At 41.0% G+C, this 21,636-nt stretch overlaps 1 protein-coding gene across 1 annotated transcript in view; it reads right to left on the bottom strand.

Moving 5' to 3' along the window:
* Positions 1-11,397: 11,397 nt before the first annotated feature.
* Positions 11,398-21,636, bottom strand: part of phf14 (PHD finger protein 14) — a 78,664-nt gene continuing 68,425 nt past the window's right edge. Inside the window, exon 18 of the mRNA XM_035182764.2 lies at positions 11,398-12,660. Coding sequence (XP_035038655.2) covers positions 12,583-12,660 — 78 coding nt within the window. The 3' untranslated portion in view covers positions 11,398-12,582. The remainder of the gene's footprint in view (positions 12,661-21,636) is intronic.

Here is a 21,636-nt window from a genome sequence, read left to right as displayed (position 1 = left end):
ACTCTACATACATGTATAAACCATTCTACTGTAATAAGCACCAACCACAAGTCTTTATTGGAAACATCCTAATAATTTGAATATCAGCTAATATTTCCCTTTATCACCTGTGTTCTCTTCTGAGGAAACATCAGGTCCCAATATTATCTGTTTTGGATTCATCATTCTCTTGCCTTTGTGTGCATTGATCATCACCACCAACATACACAAGCATATTGTTTGCATACAGTCTGAGAATACAACTTAAAACACACAGTGTGGTGCAAACAGCAGTTACAAATCCAGAAAGTCAAAGTTGAACTCTTTCCCTGCAAACATTTTATCGACCCGGGTGACGGGTCTATTGTGTGATGCAGTTTGAAATGATGTACTACGGGTTACACATACACCACAAAACAACCCCACTTGTTTAACTAAAATGATACTACAGTATTATATAGTACTACTGAAGTAAAATTTCATATCCTCACTGTGTTACAGAGAACTTTTATATATATATATATTTGTGTAATAAGTGAGTGGGCGAAAATTCAATGCCTGTTGAGATGATGTTGATGTTGTGACCTGACGTTGGTTCCATTTCCATTTCAAAGATATGTTTCAACTCCTGACCAACACATTTTCAGCATTGAAATGTTTGTTGGGATAATTTTAAAACTTCTGTCTGTACTGGCCCGTCCTACACTTAGCAGCGAAGGTTTGTTTACAATTCCAAATAATCAGCTTAAAGTAAAGTTCCATTTCTGATGGATCAAAAATGTTTGTCTTTCTTCGAATTATTACAAAAATACTCAATTTGAAATCATCAAATGTGCTTTGAGTGGTGATCAAGTCTAGAAAATCATTATAAATACACACTATTTACATCTGATGGGTGGAATGAAAGTAAAATTTACTGAGCACACTCCTGCTCCCCACAGGATGAACCCTTTCTATTTGAAACACTTCACCTACTTTCCTCTAGTGCCCCCCTTTGGTGGAAACATTACACTGAACATATTACCACAGGGAAACCCTGCTGAGAACATGTATACGATCTTTGATTTCAATGACCACGTGGCATTCCTCCTTGTGAATTGTCTCAGATCAGTGAACTTGTGTCAGTGAACTGCAGGAGAAGAAAACAGCCCTAAGTCAAAAACAGACTCATGAACAAAAGTGTTTAGGGGTTTCAGGCTGATGTGGACCCCCCGTCTCCTCAGGAGCCAATCAGGAGGGCTATTTTTAGAGGTTGGGAGCGCAGCACTGCTTGGGCAGCAGATGGTATTTTAGAGGGAGTGGGGCGCAATTTACAGTAAACAGATTTTTTATCCGTGGCAGGTCATGGAGAGAGCTACAACGGTATGCCAATTTAATAAGCGTGCTCAAACAAACTGAGACAGGACAAGACTAAAATCAGTGAGAGCAGCCTCAGCATGACTCTGACACGAGCCCTGAAGCTACTGACATGTTTACTCTCGCACATTTTCTATCTTTGGATGCTCAAGGTGGATTGAAAAACTACAACCTGTCATATTTTAAAGAGCAAACACAGACAGAGCAATGCTCCTACAATCTGGATGACTGGGTGTAATGTTCTGTAAAAACAAGAAACGTAAGGACCGGACACTTATTTGCTTTGGAATAAAAGCAATAACTGTCCAAATCCATGTGTTTGTTCATAAGTGAACACAATAACGTGCTTGTCTGCAAAATGGTGAAACATTAATTGTGTTCAACCTTGTTGTACCTTGGTTGTCATAGTAACAGGAATCGGGTTACATTTTGCAACATCCTCAACTCATGTTTGTGAAGTAAAGACACTTAATTAAATTATATTCTTCAATTCATAGTAATGAATCACATTAAAACAGAAAGGCCTGTAGATGATTTAATCCCGGAGGATACAGTCAAGTAGCAGGATGCTAAATAATTCACTGTATATTAGTCAAAGTATACTATTTGAAAAGGGTGACTGCAATTCTACTACATGAGTCACTGTCTATCTGAACGTTTCAGTTATAAACCACAATACTGATATTTTAAAAGACCGTCTAATGTATAGTTTCACAGAAATGCATCATGAGAACATTTGAACTACTAGTGCAGTGGCCGCTCTACACCTGCCTGTTTGGAACGGGCTGTTTGCTTGACCTGTGTTAATGCTCTGGAGCGATTTCACAATTATTTCTTGTCATTTTTGACAATGTTAAGACGCAACTTCACAACATTTCAAACTAAAAGCACTGTTTCTCAGCTTGATATAAAGCATTTATAAATGGTGAATGGTTTTGTATTTATATAGCGCTTTTCTAGTCTTGATGACCACTCAAAGCTCTTTACAGTACAGATTTACATTCACCCATTCACACACACATTCATACAGTGCATCTATTAGCAGCACTTTGTTGTTCTATGAGGGGCAGTTCAGGGTTCAGCATCTTGCCCACAGCCGCTGAGTAAAGCAAGAGTAAAGCATTTACTCTTGCAGAGTGATGCATGCTGCCGTGACAGAGATCAGCACCCATGACACCCTGTAATGTCTGTGAAAAAAAACAAATAATCCAAATTATTTGGCGATGATTTTAATTTGTGGGTAGATGTTGTAGTAACTCCAACTATTATTTATCACTATTATAGTTATTGATATTATTATTTACTTTTACAGAGACAATGCACATTGGTCAATGAAACTAAGCTAAGCTAAGTATGCTAGCCAACTAGGTTAGCTAAGCTAAACTTGCCAGTCATTCAAATTGGCTAAGTCGGAATGTGGAAAAAACATGGACACCGTAAACAAAATGTGTCATATTTGTATGTATTTAAACTACACCTTGACACCTCTTTCCAATATTTGCATAACAACAAAGAAGAAAAAAAATGGATCAGGTGTGACAGATATATAAATACTTAAATATATTTATACAGTTCACAAAGCTGATGTAAAATTAAGTCAGTTGGTTTTTATCAGCAATTTGTGAACAAAAAATCAGTCGTTGTTCCGAAGCAAGATGACATACAACTGATTTTTTCCAGTCCAGAACTTGTTTTTCAGATTATTCCGACATCACACAAACACACAATTACTTTTAAGTCATTAGATATAAAACTCAAATTCTCAAATCATTCAAGTCTCAAACTAATTGATCACTCGATTGCATCAAGTCATGTAAAACATGTTTAACTTCTTGAGACCAATTATTTAAACTCTGTCTTTAAAGGGACCAAGTCAGACTTTAAGAAAAACTATTTGTTGATTTATTGATTAATTGGATCATATGATGATCAAACGTTACATCATGGAGACTGATTTTCTAACCTGGGTTTTAATTGGAAGTCCATATTTACACTCTGTATTGAAATCATTCTCACTTTGTGATTTATGTTTTCAGTTATTCTTTTGAGTCTTCACAGTCTCTGGTGTAGCACAGTCAATTAGGTTTAAATGTCTCTGTCAGTTGTTAATGGCCAATCACAGCGGCTTTCATTACAGACCTCAACACTGCTAAAGCTGTTGTTCCACCTCCGTCATATCAGCAGCAGACCACGCTTGCACATGTGCAGATATCTACATGATATTAACCCTTCCCTTTCTTGTTTTGGCAGCATACGGGAGGGGAGAAGGGACACAATTGATGAGTTTGTCCGTGAAGGGATTGAGAGGCAGGAGGTGGTCTGCAGTGCTCAGCAGCAGCAGTGTCCTCTGAGGTGTTTTATGATACGGGTGAAACTGTGTAGCTGACCCCCAACCAAGCGCTTCTGTCCTACACACACACACACACACACACACACACACACACACACACACACACACACACACACACACACACACACACACACACACACACACACACACACACACACTCAACTATGCATTCATCAGTCAGACACACCGCGAGAGCAAGTGTGTGTGTCTGTGATACCGTTTACTGCTGATTTGTGCTCTTCTGACGGTGAATTTACAGGTATGATTAAACACTTTCATTGAGAGTATACGAATGAGGCAGAACAGATCAGACTTACCACAGTGTTTTTCCCCATGAAGGAGAATCAGTTATAGAAGAAACCTCCACTTGCAGCAACAGATAACACGAGTGGGCATATAATTCTCCATCATCTTATCCAGTGCTCTATAGGGCTGAGGTATTTTGGAGGTATATGGGCTGATCATTTTCAGAAGGGAGACCATTTTCGGTTAAGGCTCACTGGTGGGTGATGGCTGTATGAATTACACCTTCCATAAAGCTGTAATAGGAAGGACAATCGGCAGCTTGTATCTGTGCAGCCTTGTAGGGTATTTACCTTTTTATGTGGGTGTAAATTTGACATGTGCCAAGGACAAGGCTCTTACCAGATGTCTTTCCTTTTTGTATTGGCTCTGAGGGCCACATTTAGTAGAAAAACGCCCCAGAAAAACAAAGACCTGGGCCAGTCAGGGCCATTTATGACTATATAACTATATTATAACTATTATCTAAATGCTCTTTCAGAGGCAAAAACTAAATAAAAGTGTCAAATCCAAGTATTTTAAGATCACAAAAATTATGACACAAATTGTCAAATCCGAACATGAACATAAAACCACCACACAAGCGAAAAGCAATCAGTAACTATCATAAAAATGTCAGGATATTTTTACACATACAATGAATATATAATTAAACTAATGAGCCTCTCTTTCATCCGTTCAAATGGACTGCGAATAAACACAGCTACTTAAATGTAAAAAATTATAAAGCTGTCCAAGAGCTGTGATTGCTGCTTGTTGGATCTGTCAGAACAGCTGCAGGTACAGGAACTGACTGAATTATGGGTTGTTGGTCTAATCAGGAAAAGAACAGAGGCGAGAGAAAATGTCAGGGTCTTATCCCACATGTGGTGGACACTTACTGTACATGTGGAATTAAACCTTGTTACCTTGAGCTTATTTCGATGTTCTTCCATGAACCATGAACGTGTAGGATGCAGTGTTCCATACAATGTCCTCAAGAAATATCAGTTATGTTAAGTTTCACCTACCAACATGTCATGAATTACATGCACTTTCAAAACATGTCATGGATCATTTTGGTATGTGCTGTTTTCATCTTATATTTCAGCACAGATGACATATTTTTATTGAATCTCAGTTTCTACATTTTTTTACAGTCAGTATTCTTTCAGGGCAGAGGATGTTGAACTTCGTTAAGCCCTATTCAAATTGTAATATGCAAATATGGGCTATACAAATACAATGTCAAGCAGTGGTACTGACGTACAATGAACAATTATTATTGTATTAGTAATTACAAGCTGAAGGTGAGGGATCATGTCCTGCACTTGTGCCTAATATTGGTGAAGGAGAGGGGATCTGAACCCATGAGGGTTATATGAGATGTGCAGAGCGCTACTCGGAGACAAAAGTGTAGCATTGTATGCACAGCTCCCACCATCTCTTTAGTTTCAGAACGTCAATCAGAAACAGTCTGTCCCTGCAAAGTTGCTTCAATCTCAGACAGCATACACATGTGGCAACTTCAGGCAATGATGCATCACTCCTGGTCTTCTCGTGGCCCAAACAAAATGGATTTGAGCCTAAAGTTGCCGGCTTGTAAAATAGCAAATGTGGCCCAAATATCTAAAAACAAATGTGGGTCGTTTTTGGCAAACATGCAATGCTCTCAGCAACTTTTAATCTGGTTGTGAACCTAAAGTGGCCCATGTGGTAAATGGTAAATATGGTTTTATAGCACAATTCAGGATGCCTTTAGCACCTGTGGTATTGCTATAGCTCACCTGTGGCCCAGAGCTGGCAAACAGGAGCAGACCGTCCAAGTTCCATCATTCCACACAGTATATGGACCTGATGTGGGTCGAATCTGAGCTAAAGCGATTTTTGCTATGTGGGATGAGAGTTCCTGATGGAGGCTGAACCCAGAAGGTGGGAAAGGGACCCAAACAATATGTGGACTCTAAAGACGATACTCACTAAAGGAAGACCAAAGTCACGTCAGCAGATTCAACCTAAATCAGAATGTAAGCAAAGCGGGACGATTGGGTTCATGTCTGACTGTTCATTCGTCAAAAAAGAGGCTAAACAGTGGTTACAGATGAATTCTGCCTCTGAGTATCATAAGGCACACTTCCACCCTCCTGGTAATCCAGTTTGTCAATAACATCAACATGAACTAAGCTAAACAAATAAAGGAGCATAATTTACTGCATCTTCGTGAGCTGGTATTGATCACATATCAATACCAATGCCTCACTGATTACGTGAACACTAAGTGTAATTGTGACATTTGGCGTGTTGTGTTTTAACACAGTGATTTCCTCATCACTCTGCTCTGTGGTGATTTGCAGTGTGTGCCGCTTACGTCACACTAAGCTCCTTTTGTTTCAGAAGATGAACACACTTGATCTGATCATTAGCGTGTTGGTATGAAGTCAGAAGTCTCATAAGCAAATACACACTGATCATGACTGTTCAACAGTACCACACTCTACAGAACACACTGACAGGCACACACACCAGTACACACAGCAGCTGGAGCAATAAAACAACAGAGATTGTGAGTCCTCAATTGCGACCACTGAGACGACATTCAGAGATCCGAGGCTTGGGATGCGTGTAACCTATAATCTCTTTGCTGTGTGAACCCAAATGCATCCTGGGCCACATATGGAGAACCGCCTACTCAGCTGACGTCCTCTGACCTGCTACAGTTTCACAGTGAATCTTAAGTATGTTCTACTCTTCTCAGAGTATGAGATCATAAAATGTGGAAAAGGTCATCCAAACACTTTCTCCACTTGGAGGAGATGTTATCTGAGGAAGTATCCTCAGCAATTAAAACAGAGAAACACAGACCAAGAACATACTCAAAGTACTTAAGTACATTTAAATTAGGTTGATGCAAGATTGATGTTGGAAAAACAAGTCGCTGCGCACATGGTCCGAAAGGTTTTTGTGTTTTGGTTGCAACAATTATAAAACAAACCTGAGTGCCGTCTCCCATTGCCTGCTTTCAAGAAATGATTCTCTGCGTGTGACTCTGTGGCCCTTAATAACACATTACCTGCTAATGGTGCCAGAGGGAAAGCCAGAGGGTCACCAATGTCAGGGTGATTCTTCTGGGCACCATGAATATTTGTACAAAATATCATTTAAATTCATCTCAATTTATGTTCTGTGTTCTATCTTTCCTTGTATGTTAAGCACGTGTGGCAATGACACTAATAAGAAACTTATCAAACAAACCAACTGAAAACCCCGAATTCAAACAAAATATAACATAAACCGATCGTGTTTTTTATTTTACTGCCTTCTAGGAAAATACACTTACAATGAGAAGGACTTACTGAATGAAGCTGCTTCTTTCTGACTGAACAGAGTAGGACAGGTTGAACAGTTACACAATAACAAAACATGACACTGATATTCCCGAACGCATGTGTGAATTACAATCAAAAGATGTCTCTCTATTATTAATGCCACCCATGAAATGACACTGATCATTTTAACGTAGTTGAAAATGTCTCTATTACCAATACTGCAACTGATAAATGGAGATCTTGGTCATGAGCAAGTCACTGATGTAACAGTAATACGATAATAACACCGCACAATACAGATCTGAGACATTAGGTGGAACACAAAGCAATCCCTTCAACGCGTTAAAGGCGTATATGACTGTGTGACTGTTACAGACAGATGTGTTTGCACTGGAGCAGCAGCTTCGGCATCCTGAGGCGTGTGTCCTGTGATGGCGAGGATGCGTGGTGGATGTGGAAACACAACAAAGCGTGCAGTGTTGTTCTTTCTTTGTTGCTGCAAGAAGCTGCCTGTTAAGCACCGTGCGTTATTCTCGCCATCAGGAGCTGTTTAGTATGCTCCGGGTGTAAATGGGAGATTGGCGGGGCACTGGGTGGCAGAGCGGCCACTCTATCATCAGTGTGCCCATCGCTGTTATCACACGCCTAATGACATCGCTCTCAGACGGCATGCTGGGAGCTCGACCGCGGGGAGCCCGGCTCAAATGTCTGCAGGCGCCGGCGCCTCCCATCATCAATTCTCCAGATAATGTCTTTCACGGTTCAGCAGTCTTACAGGGCTTCCCTCCTGTCTGGCCTTGAAATGGGCAAATTAATAGTTCCTTTGAAACAAATTGGAATTACACCCCTCGATGCCTTAATGTCAGAATGCAAGAGCGTTGATGTCCCGGGTCTGACTGCTGATGGAATATGAAGATCTGAGAAACACACTGCAGAGGAGCGCAGTGTGGGGAGGGGGTGTAAAGATATGTAGGAGCCCCCTCGCTCACATATTCCTCCCCCCCCCCTACTCAGCATGGACCTATACTGTGCTCTGTGGTCTGTGTGAGTGAAGACTGAAGGAAGAGTTTTAATCCTGAAGAGGGAAACCAACCCTGTGAAACGCCGTGGAAGCTCATGGCACATTATCCATACTGTGTGATTCTGATCAGTTTCAATCGAGCTGTTTATGGGGCAAGAGAGCAAAGTAAAAAAAAAAGGTGGCAGTGTCTCCAAAGCTTTTATTTGTTCATAATGTTTTACTTCCTGTCATATGTTTTAAAGATCTGATGTGTAAGATTCCTCTCAATTACAGGATTGATATTTAGCCCACAGTGGTCACAAGTTTTTATTTCAGAATGACAGATTGTCACACTCATTCCCTCGTAGCTGTGTTCATGTGAGTCTACCCAGAATACATTGCAAATCCGTCGTTCTTCAGCGATGGTCATTAAAGAACCATAACAGTTGATTTCCATGAAAATTCCCTGGATCGACTCAAGGAGGCAAAATCCAAACCCACATGACCCTGCACCTTGTAGTTCTGACAGCTGAGGGCAGTGGAGGTAGGGACCCAGTCAAATATTTCTTTGAAATAAAATGTCACCATTTTGTTTGATGTACATGGATGAAAGTTTAATGACTGGGCTAGTTATTACTCCACACACGTGGAAGCAGGGTATATTTTCACCCCTGTGTGTGTGTGTGTGTACAAAATAACTCAACACCTGCATATGTTTTCATGCAAATACACATGTATGTAATTGTGTAGATCATTATGTATATATACACTACTGTTCAAAAGTTTGGGGTCACTTAGAAATTTCCTTATTTTTCAAAGAAAAGCACAGTTTTTTTCAATGAAGATAACATTAAATTCAGAAATACACTCTATACATTGTTAATGTGGTAAATGACTATTCTAGGTGGAAACGTCTGGTTTTTAATGAAATATCTACATAGGTGTATAGAGGCCCATTTCCAGCAACTATCACTCCAGTGTTCTAATGGTACATTGTGTTTGCTAATCGCCTTAGAAGACTAATGGATGATTAGAAAACCCTGAAAACCCTAATGATGTTAGCACAGCTGAAAACTGTTTTGCTGGTGAGAGAAGCTATAAAACTGGCCTTCCTTTGAGCTAGTTGAGTATCTGGAGCATCACATTTGTGGGTTCGATTATACTCTCAAAATGGCCAGAAAAGAGAACTTTCATGTGAAACTCGCCAGTCTATTCTTGTTCTTAGAAACGAAGGCTATTCCATGCGAGAAATTGCGAAGAAACTGAAAATTTCCTACAACGGTGTGTACTACTCCCTTCAGAGAACAGCACAAAGCGGCTCTAACCAGAGTAGAAAGAGAAGTGGGAGGCCCCGGTGCACAACTCAGCAAGAAGACAAGTATATTAGAGTCTCTAGTTTGAGAAATAGACGCCTCACAGGTCCTCAACTGGCAGCTTCTTTAAATGGTACCCGCAAAACGCCAGTGTCAACGTCTACAGTGAAGAGGCGACTCCGGGATGCTGGCCTTCTAGGCAGAGTGGCAAAGAAAAAGCCATATCTGAGACTGGCCAATAAAAGAAAAAGATTGATATGGGCAAAAGAACACAGACATTGGACAGAGGAAGATTGGAAAAAGTGTTATGGACAGACGAATCAAAGTTTGAGGTGTTTGGATCACACAGAAGAACATTTGTGAGACGCAGAACAGGTGAAAAGATGCTGGAAGAGTGCCTGACGCCATCTGTCAAGCATGGTGGAGGTAATGTGATGGTCTGGGGCTGCTTTGGTGCTGGTGAAGTGGGAGATTTGTACAAGGTAAAGGGATTTTAAATAAGGAAGGCTATCACTCCATTTTGCAACGCCATGCCATACCCTGTGGACAGCGCTTGATTGGAGCCAATTTCCTCCTACAACAGGACAATGACCCAAAGCACACCTCCAAATTATGCAAGAACTATTTAGGGAAGAAGCAGGCAGCTGGTATGCTGTCTGTAATGGAGTGGCCAGCAGTCACCAGATCTCAACCCCATTGAGCTGTTGTGGAGCAGCTTGACCGTATGGTGCAAAAAGTGCCCATCAAGCCAATCCAACTTGTGGGAGGTGCTTCAGGAAGCGTGGGGTGACATTTCTACAGATTACCTCAACAAATTAACAGCTAGAATGCCAAAGGTCTGCAATGCTGTAATTGCTGCAAATGGAGCATTCTTTGACGAAAGCAAAGTTTGAAGAACAAAATTAATATTTCAAATAAAAATCATTATTTCTAACCTTGTCAATGTCTTGACTATATTTTCTATTCATTTTGCAACTCATTTGATAAATAAAAGTGTGAGTTTTCATGGAAAACACGAAATTGTCTGGGTGACCCCAAACATTTGAACGGTAGTGTATATATATATATTTTTTTTACCCAGTCTGACTTTACAGATGTGTCTGTTGTCAACTTGTCTGCTAGCGTGGTCATTGATGTTATTGTGGCCATGGCCACAAACAAATCAACATAGGAACTCTGAGAAGAGTAAAAACACTTATAGATTCATTGTGAACCTGTAGCGGGTCAGAAGACGTCAGCTGAGTAGCCGATGTTTCATATGTGGCCCAGGATGCATTCATGTTCACACAGTGAAGAGGATGAGGTTACATGCGTCGCAGGCCTCACACCTCTGAATGTCGTCTAAGTGGTCGGGATCGAGGTCTCAACTGGGTGGATTAAGACCTGTACCTGAGTCGGACCTGTGATCAGATCACTCAGGACGAATGTGAATAACAAGTCTGCCCAGGGTCCAATATATCTGTTGATGTCATGAAGAAGTGTCAGAAAATGAAATGACGCACGGTTAAAAAATACATTTTCTCAAGTATCTCTGCAGCCTTTAAGAATATAGATAAGACCTGAATCTAAAATAGATCGAAACATATCTTATTGTTATACAGTCGTATTTTACAGCTGTGTATGGATTTGCATCTGTATATATGCTGACAGCAGCCTCAGTGTAAGAACAAACTGATGGAGCGTATACATGTGTATACACATGAAATGAATGAAACTACCTGCCAATGTTGAGTCACTACAGTCAGACACCACAAATGCAGAACACCACAGCGGAATTTTTACATTTAATGTGCATCAAATATCAGTGAAAGAGAAGACATACTTTTTTGCAGTTCAGATTTATTGGCACTTTAAGGGTCAGATTTAATGTGACAATGTGACAGTGCTTTGGCCTGACAGCAGTCGACTACTCCACCGGAGGAGACATCCAATCATCCGTTGGCTCTCTGATGAACTAAAAGATGTCGTGACTTAAAATCAACTTTACACTGCCTCTTATTTGAGGCAAGTCCTCCTGATGTAGCATCAGAGTGTTTGCAGTGGTTGATTTGATAATTAGACTATTTAGACTTCTGCTCTCTCTGCTGTGGCTTCACTTCTTCTGCTACACTTTGCTGACGAGCGAGTGATGAGACTCAGAGAGTGCAGAGGCCACGGGCCACGGTCAGGTCAAAGTACCATCTGGGAAAGAAAAAGAGCCCAAAACTAATTTCACTTTACAAAGAACTTAAATATAATCTCTGAGTGGACACATTTCATAAACATGGAGGATTTGATTACAAATCCAATGACAGCTTATTGGGTATAGCACTGAGATACTGATACTGGAAAACAAAACTCAATATTTCACATGAGCGTAAGTAATAAGTGCGAAAATAAGTATATATTTAGAATGAGGGGAGTAAGAAGATATACATAAAATATAAAAATAAAATCCTCCAGTCGAATGTCAAGTGAGATGCATTCAAAGACAGTGGAAAGCACGTCACTGCTGCCGTCAAACCGGTGGGAGCGTGCGTTGCGGGCTCAGCCCCGCTCGGCCAGCTTCACCTTGTAAACAGGACACTCTGTGTGAACACACTGCCTGATGAACATTAGTGTATGAAAATAGATTGCATGGAAAGTGTCATTAGTACATCAGGTGGCTGGGCGGTAACAGTCAGACACATATCTCTGCTGCAGAAGAAGCACTGTGGTGTGTGTGTGTGTGTGTGTGTGTGCACCTGCGGCTGGATGCTTTAATGTGCTGCTTCGTGAAGATGTCAGTGTGTTGAGCCCCGTCCATAAAAAGTACAAGCTCTGCCCTTGAATCCAAAGACATCACCTCTGAAAGAGTGTTTTCTAAAATACACCTCTGGTTGCGGAGCTCTCTGAAGTGGAAACTAACTGCTGGCTGTCTACAAACTTTGGGAGGCTAGTAGAAAGTTGCATGTGCTATAGACTGAGGGTGAAGCCACAGAGCGTTTACTATGGGGTTCAGTTTGGAATCTCCTGCTCGGCCGTTTCCTCTTTAACAGAATCATCTTCCTCTTGGTGCTGCTCCTCCTCTTCCTCCTGCGAACACAGGACACATCACACGTTATATATCACACAGGCAGTCTGAACTACATCAGCCTTTTTGATTCACAGAGAAAAACTGAAGTGGGTGAGAAGCAACTTAGAAGTGAAAGTCTGATGCTGTCTGATCCAAGTCGGTTCCAGCGACTGCAGGGATGTATGCACACTGATGCATGTATACATGTGTGTAAAGTCTGGCATAAAAAGATTTGGTTTTATGGCTGGCTGAAAACTCATGTCTGATTCTGATGAGCTAATACTCAAGAACACATATTCTCCAAGAGTGTGTATAGATTTGCTGTTTTGTGACTTGCTGTATTTCTTTAAATGAGGGACTGCAATAAATGTTGTTTTCTTGCAGCTGCAGCTTATAAAACCTGAGCATTAGCTCACGAAGACAAACGAGCAAGTGGTTCAATATACAAAATTCCTTTTTTTTTATAGAAAAAATGTGGCTATTGCGTCAACTGGCTAATCAAGTGCAAACTAGGTTCTGCTCCAACAACATCTACGCTTTCTTTCAACCATCTTTCTGAAAAGTGGCGGCTGTGGCTCAGGAGGTAGAGCAGGTTACCTAACCAGAAGGTTGTTGGTTCAATAGCAGGTCTGCATTCCTTAGGCAGGACACTGAACCCCAAGTTGGCCTTGACCGCTGTGCCAGCAGTGTATGAGTGATGTGTGATAGAGAGAATGCTGCACATAGATGCACTGCATAATGTGTGTGTGTGCTTTGAGTGGTGATCAGGACAAGAAAAGCAATACAGATGATTTATCTCCCTCCAGCTCCACTTTTCACATTTTCTTAAGCAATGCTTAGCCATCACATGCAAAGAAAATTCATGGAAACAGTTCATGAAGAAGAGCATTTTGTGTTTTGATGGGAGAGGAATGTGCAGGACTCAGCCCCCGATGGTTAACAGTCCAGCCAATGCCCCAGCACAGAGCAGAAATCACGGTGGGCCAGCCCAGGAGCCAGCAGAATTAGTAAAGCAGACAAAGTGAAAGTGACAGTGATGAGAGCTGCAGCGGTGATTAAACGACTCTGACAGATACAATTATCCCCTCTCCAAAGGTTAATAAACACATCTACACACCAGAATGTGTGATTACCAGGTTACGATCTGAGGACCACAACACCTCATGAATCCACATTCCTCCAGCGCAGAGCCCACACGGGGCAGATTGTAATTCTCGGCCATTTAAGCCTGCTTTTACGCCAATATGCATTTACTCACTCAATCATACATATATTGTTAGTTAAATATTGCTAATTTCAAAATCTGAGCACATTGTGATCCATCTGCCAACGTGAAAATTTGAAACAGCTTAAAAAAAACAAACTTAGGAATGTGGTCAGTTTTGAACACAGACAAACTAGACTTTGAAAAGGTTCGGAAGGCATGATGCTGAGGGGACCGGTGTGGGAGTAAACACACGTTGTGCTTTACAAAACTCTACAGCTGGGTTTAAGAGTTGCATTGCAATGTCGGTGAAATGTTGTAGCTTTTAGTTTTTATTTTCAAATCAAATAAATAACAAAATTTGAAATTGTGTTTGGCCTCCAGACACCAAATGAAATCCGGTTTGGTAGAAGGTTGTACAGTTATTTCCATATTGTGGTGACACCTCCCATGATTGTGGCTGGAGCTGTGGGACAATGTAGCTTCCCTCACTGAGTGCAATTCAACTTAGCGGGTATAAGGCTATGATGTGTTGGTTGTTAGCATGCTAGCATGTCTAAGCAGCACTAAACATAAAGTAAATCTGATGTTGATGGGAATATAATTTTAGTTTTTTTGCAGATATTTGGTCAGAAACCAAAGCAATGGACAAATGGAAACGTGAACCTGATGCAGGAGCTTGTTAAAGAACATTGCTACAATTAACTTGTGTAGAACAGATACATAATTATGGAGACTAGACAGTGAGCAACTGGCCCCACTGATACAGCTTCATAGAGTATCGGTGAAACACAGCGCTTGTAATGTTAGTGCCCGTTCGGCATTAATGTCGGTGGAGTCTTCAAGCCAGCTCTGAAGTGAAATGCCAACGAAGCAATGAGTGAAAAATTCATCCTCCATATTCGAGCAGATTTATATGTTTTTGTATTTATATATAATATATACCTGGTGGAGTGACAACTTATTTTATCGCCTGAATGTCATGTGATTAAACAGTAGTTCATTGGTCAAATGTTTCTTTCATGTGTTCGGTCGGTGACATTTTTTTCCTTAAGAAACAACAGCTTCTTGAAGGACAATGAATATCTAGCATGTCAATTTCACTGTCTACTTTGATGTCTTGATTTTAGCTATATGCAGATACACTGTCATCACGACAAGTCACAGCCACACTCTACACAGAGTATCACAAGGTCACTTACAACTTAGAGCTCTCTGGATGGTATAATGAGCAATTTTAAATCTTAAGTCATCACAAAGACCTTAATAAAAACTTTTCTGATGCATTACCTATAATGTATAATGCATAATGAAGGTATATACACAAACACCTACACACACACACTCTAATCTTGATAACCATTTAAAATGCTGACCTCCTGGTTAGAGGGCTCAGGAGCTCACAGTCGCCCCAATATCTGTCACATAGGTACCCTAAGTATATCTGAAGTTATCTAAACCCAAACTCACCCTGTCAGTGTCTCTGTCGTGTAAACCTCTGTATCGCAGATGGAGAATTAAACTGTCAGAGACTGGGATGAAGATGAGCTGAACTGGTCTATTTCCTGGAATCTAATGTAAATAATTTAGAGTGGTGGCTGTGCAGAGCTATTTGCAGCAGCTGTTAAGGTGTGTGTAGACAGTGAATTAAGGTCCGGGGTAATGTAAAGGGCGGCTCATATATCATCGCTTTACTAACAGGAACCTTGTCGCAGCTTCTGAAGCCGTCTTGATATGCAGTCTCCCCCGGAGAAAAATGTGCCACTTTTTCCTGAACTCTGGATACTTAGTGGTGATGGTCCATAGGGCTGATATATAAATCTAGCTGTGGGGTGACACCTCATGAACTCCGCCATCGTATACACTCATGCCATCCACCAAATCTCCCTGACAGGCCTGCCAATTTTCCAATTACCTGTGGCACCATCCGTTATCGGAGCACCAGTCAGCTCTTAAATGGGAAACAAGAGGGGAGGAGGGGCCAGCGCATGCTAACTATCTCATAAAGCCAGAGATGTGCCTCCTGAGCCTCCTCAACTGATTTAGCGTGTGTCCCTGGGGAGAGGGGGGGGACACAGTCCTCCTGGCCTCTCAGGGCCTTTTCTGGATCTGTCACGTGCACTTTATCCACCTCGCTCCAACCTCTCAGCCACGTATCAGTCGCGTCTCAGCTGGAGGGGAAAGCAGACAGGTCTAAGTGCTCCGCAGCTTCACTGTTGCTGGTATTATCCTGCTGTCTATCTGGATGCAGAGCAGCCTCCTCCAGTCTGGGTGGGAGGCCAGCAGCGGAGACAGACACGGCCCAATCTTCATCTGTTTTCATGTTTCCTTGAATTCCAATGAAGTGCAGTGCGGGAAGTGATAGTACATCTGAAGATTGCCCTGCGTTAGAGCCTATCCTCATTTATCTGCTCTTATAGTCAGGCTTATGGAGTGAGTCTACAGATATCGCCTGTGCAGCATGCAAATTAAAGCCTCAGCCAGATGGAGGAGACTGCTGTTAATCATATTTGAAATGTTCATGTCACCTGGGGAGCGTCGGACGAGTTATTTGGATAGGGGTGTAATTGCTGGTGGAAAGCCTTTATCAGTCAGTCGAGGTTTTAATTCTTCAAAACAGCTCCCCCACGTGTCATAGTATCACTTCGCTGCACTGAAACTACAGTACAATTTGAAGATGATCTAAACCTCTCTGAGAATGATCCCATCATTTACAACTGCATCCAGCCACTTCATGGTCACCTCGCCACAAAGTGGGAACGCAACATATTGTAATGTATGAATTATTGACTCTAGAGTTAATGTGGTGTTCTCCATCCAGCAGACACACGATGGGCTGCTCAACAACATGAGCTATAGTTGTCTATGATTTCACATTTTATGGTAATACACTGCATTCAAATTACATTTTGCTAACCTGCAGCACTTCCTGTTGTCGTCTTCACTGATAAATAGCCCACTGCTGTTATATTGTTAGGTTAGAATTCCTTCAGTCTCAGCATTTAGGAGCTTTTTAACAGGACCTTAATGATCTCCTCTGCAAAGCAAATGGAGCTGATCGTTTTAACCTCTTGATGCTTCTCTGTGTCTACATTTCTGCAAATCAACTTAGATTTCTGACATCTCTGCATTGAATGGTTCCCATCTTTTTTCACTTATCACCGTTCCTGATACTTCAACATCTCAAATAACACACATGAGCGCCTTTTGTGGGAACTATCAGGTGTGAATTAGCAATTCAAGCTAAAGTCAAGTCTGTTTCTCTTAATGAACTAACCCGACTTAGACAACAAATCTGAACCAGACAACTTTATTGATCCCTGCAGGGAAAGTGCTTCATTAGAATTGCACAGTAAACAAGTAAAAACTACTATAAATACTAATGATGTTTAGGGGACTGATATTTACGAGTGAGTGCAGATACGACTAAAAATCTTGATCTAGTGAATCTAGTGAATCTGTGGTTTCATCAGGGGACTGCCGGGCCATGAATCTGAATCCTCTGTGTCCTCCTCCTGATTTCTGTTGCTCTGGTTGCCATGCTGCCCAAATTCAGTGTGATCAGCTGGTCTCTGTTGTACGAGATTTATATTTGTATCCGCCCCAAATTGCAGACACTAGTAAGTATGAGTTCCCTGATGTCTGTTTTTTTCCCCCCATAAAGATCGGTGAATTATTGCCTGAGAAATCCACGAAAATGTTGAAAAACGCCCGTTGAAAAAAAACATCCTGGATCCACACACTGATCCGGATACAGACCAAAATGTGATGAATTCTTTCCTGACTCATAGAGCATCTTTCCACCAAGTTTTGTGATGGTCAGGTATGAACGTCAAATGCTGGGGAGGGATCGACATTATATGATGTTAGATAATACAAGCGTTGTATAAATGTGACTTATACTGCCAAGTGCTTTGAGTACAGACTTCAGTAGTGCTATATAAATACAGTCCATTATTATTCTATTTAACAGTAGTACTTAACCAGACGCTGATAAATGCTCATGAATTAATTCAGATAATTACTGCAGTTAAGTTATTTTGCTGTAGCTCATTACAGATATTTTAGTTTTGAATTACTGATTTATGAGTTTATAATGACAGTTTTCACATTTACACTTGTATCCCATAATTTGTATATTTAAAGACAGTCTTAATGGTGCTATTGATTCTACTCTTAGGGTTGTTATGTCATTTTTATTGCAAATGCATGTCCTTATTCCAGTGTAGTAACAATGTTGCACATTGATATTTCCTGTGTGTGTTCATGAGGATCGTGTTCAAATATGTAGCAGGTCTAAAGTGAAGTTACGGTGTCTGATCCACAGACACACGCAGCAGCGATGTTGAGCCTTTTCCTGTTCTCTCACTGTGCACTGCTCAAGTTGCAGTGTGGAACTGGGTTTTGCATCACTTTCCCCTGCTAGAGACATTTGCTTTGTGGAGAGCGGAGAGTCAGACGCTCTCCCACCGTCAGGCCTGCAGGAGCTGATGGGCTCTGGCATTGTGGGATATCTCCATTGAATCCCTCTGGGGAAACGAGGGAGAGGAGACGGGAGGAGGGTGGTTTTGTTTCCCCCACTTACTTTCTATAGGCTGGCAGGCCCTCTGGCACCAGCATATACAAATATGATAAGGAAATGTCACATTTTTCTTTGGAGCTGAGGTCGCCATTTTAAAAGGGCAGGAGCGGAGCGTCGTCTCTGTCATGTGACGCAGAGAGAGAAGAGCTCGGGCTGAGCTCTAGATGGCAACAACTACCAATCCAGCTCTACCGCTGCTCAGCCCCAGGTCCCTGCTGCTTACAACATTAATTGCTACTCCTGAATGTGAAGATGTGCACACACACACACACACACACACAAAGAGTGAGAGTGAGAGAGAGAGAGAGAGAGAGAGAGAGAGAGAGAGAGAGAGAGAGAGAGAGATCTGCTAACTGCACAGCCTATGCAATCAACCTCACAGACTGGGATTAAAATTCCACTGTAAAGGAATAATGTGCAACACTGAGTGTACTTTAATAAGCTCTGCCGTCCTTTATCAAGCCTTAACCGTCCTCAAAAGAATTAGCAGTTAATTAGTGTGACTGATTTTCTTATCATGTTTTGTTTTGCTTTCGCTGTATTTATTTATGAGCGTATCACAACGTGCGTGTGCTTTGTTGTGTCCTCTCACCTATGATGGATTCACTGCTCTCAAAAGCGGAATATTCAGCTGCACACATGATAGCAGACCTCTGCGCAGTGCAATGCTACCACATGAGGCTGAGTGGAACCAACAAGCATTATTGTGAGGTGAGAGCTAATTCCAGTTTTAATTTGGGTTTAACAATAAAACCAGATTTGGCTTGAAACTTATCTTAGTTTAAGGGTCAGTGTAATTATTTAAATACCAGTTTAAATGCAAAAACATTGAGATATAAACTGGTCATCATTAATTTATGTAGCTGTAGCTCGTTACAGATGTATATTTTCACTCTAAAAAGCCACTGTATGATTCCTTGTATTTATGTCAAGCAGTTACATCTTCATTTCATACTTTTGATGACATATTCCTGGAAACACAATGTTTTTTCTAGTAGATGCAATTTCTTCTACATTTTTAATGATGCTGAAATGATTGACATGCCAAATACATTGGATTTGATTCTATTTAATATAAATTCTTTGGATGATGGTTTTTCTTACTGATAACAGTTCTTAAATTATTATTTTACCTGTGGGTGTTTTACTCAAAACCACAGACATTATTTTTCATTTCCACCGCTGTGTACAAAACAAATTAAACTCCTGCATCAGATTGGACTGTACATCAACTGTGAACGAGCTTACTATGCTGACATGTACATTTTGTATGTTAGTTAGGTAGAGTAATGCATTTACTGTAAGTGTAATGAAGTGTTTACTGCATCTATAACTCATCAGTTATTTCCACATGTTAATAAATTAGTTGGCACATGAGCACTCACACATTTTTTTTTCAAGAAATCTGTCTCAGAATAATTGCAAGATGCCTAATTTATGTATATAATTTTGGGCATGCTGTGTGTATATAAGCTTGCTAATGATTTTAACGGTTAAAATGCCACAGCAGCAAATCGTAAATCCTGCATCTCACTATAGGGACACTTGTTCTATATGACCATTGTCTTTAAACTCTATTTTCCCTGTTGGTTTGGTGGCTGTGCTAAACGTGTGCCTGTGTGTTTGAGTGCCTCTAAGTGTGCACTGGCATCTTTTTGCCATTCGAGAGATGACACAGTCGCAGTGGGTCATAAACAGTGGCTTCATTAGCCTGCTCTGGCAGTACGTTACTCGCTACATTTAACCACCTCTGCACCCAGCGTTTCTCCTGCACTCCTGCTTTAGCACCCACAAACCAGTCACCAGAGAGCACAATTAAATTTCATGACGGTGCATATTTGCAATTCCCATTTCATTTATTACAAAGGGCATTCTTTAATGTCCAATTTTTTTTCACAAAACGTATTTCCATTTTAGTGAGGCATGACTGATACCGAGGTGAACTTACCAGGCAACGGCTAATTTAATCAGAGGTAAAATGCACAAGCAGGTTTTCCTTTTTATTGCCTCAATAACTACAGATGCTTCCAAGCAGAGGATATAGAGTCAGGAAGGGGAAAGCGACTTCCTCGGTTTCCAATTTGAAGCATTTAGAACAGAGCAGAGCCTCATAAACAGCTCTCTGTGTTCAGGCACTGTGGGGAAACTGGCTGTGTACCTCGGTGTTATATGTGAAGCAGTGCTGACAACTCATCTCAACATTTCAAAAACTTCTCATATGATGAATACAGAGGGTGGGGGGACTTGTTTATATGGTATAATAAGTTAAATATGCAGATTCCCCCAAATCTTACTCTGTAAGTACACAAATGACGAGGCACAGGACACACAGATTCCTCATCAACACTATAGAGGCAAAGTCCTGCAGTGTTCCCCTTACAGAGAGCTGTCGTGGACTGTCCATTCAATTCATTGGCCCTTCTTCTCATTTCTTGGCATGTGAAGAAAAAGTTGCTTTAAAACATTTCATCATTAACAATGCTATATATATTTTCGTAATAATTTATGGAGTAAGTATTAACTCATTTATTAAAAAAACCCGATTTAATCTCCCCACAGATTACCCTCATAAACGCAACAACCAGTATTTCAGTCTCCTGGGGTTTGATACAAAAAAAAGGTTTCCAAACTGAGCCTCCACAACATTTTGAAAATAACTGCTTTACTTTAAACTGCAGCTTCAAGTCAAAAAGCAAAACAAATGAAATAAAGTGGCAGTCTGGCAGATGTCAGTCTTGATTGATTAGGTGACCCCTGTAGTTCCTGGTTGTAACAGCGACCGCGGTTTAAAGGTTCTGGGGGCAGTAAAAAATACTTGTGGTTTTAATAGTTAATCATTTTTCCATCACTCTGTGATCTGATTTTAAAGTTGCACATGGCAGCAGTGTGTGAACAGCAGGGCACAGAGAGAGGAGCTGCTGATCATGCTGATGCTGCTGAAGTTGGAGGTTTAACTGCTCTTCACCCAGCAGCTCACTGCAGCTCCTCCTCACTGCTTCAGACTGATCTGCAATGGCCGTTGTGTTTTGGGGTTTTTGATGAACGATTGCAATAAGTGCTGAGCTCATTGAGAAACACATTACATTTCCTGAAACCACTTCATAATAAATGTCGGCCTGTTTTAACCAGTTAAATTATTTTAATGCGATGCAGCATCAGGGGCAAATTTACACAGCTTGTTCATCTGGGAATGTAGCCACAGCCATCCAG

This window comes from Hippoglossus stenolepis, chromosome 17 (genome assembly GCF_022539355.2).
Source record: "Hippoglossus stenolepis isolate QCI-W04-F060 chromosome 17, HSTE1.2, whole genome shotgun sequence".
NCBI classification, from domain to species: Eukaryota; Metazoa; Chordata; class Actinopteri; order Pleuronectiformes; family Pleuronectidae; genus Hippoglossus; species Hippoglossus stenolepis.
This window is presented reverse-complemented; position numbering and strand designations above follow the sequence as displayed.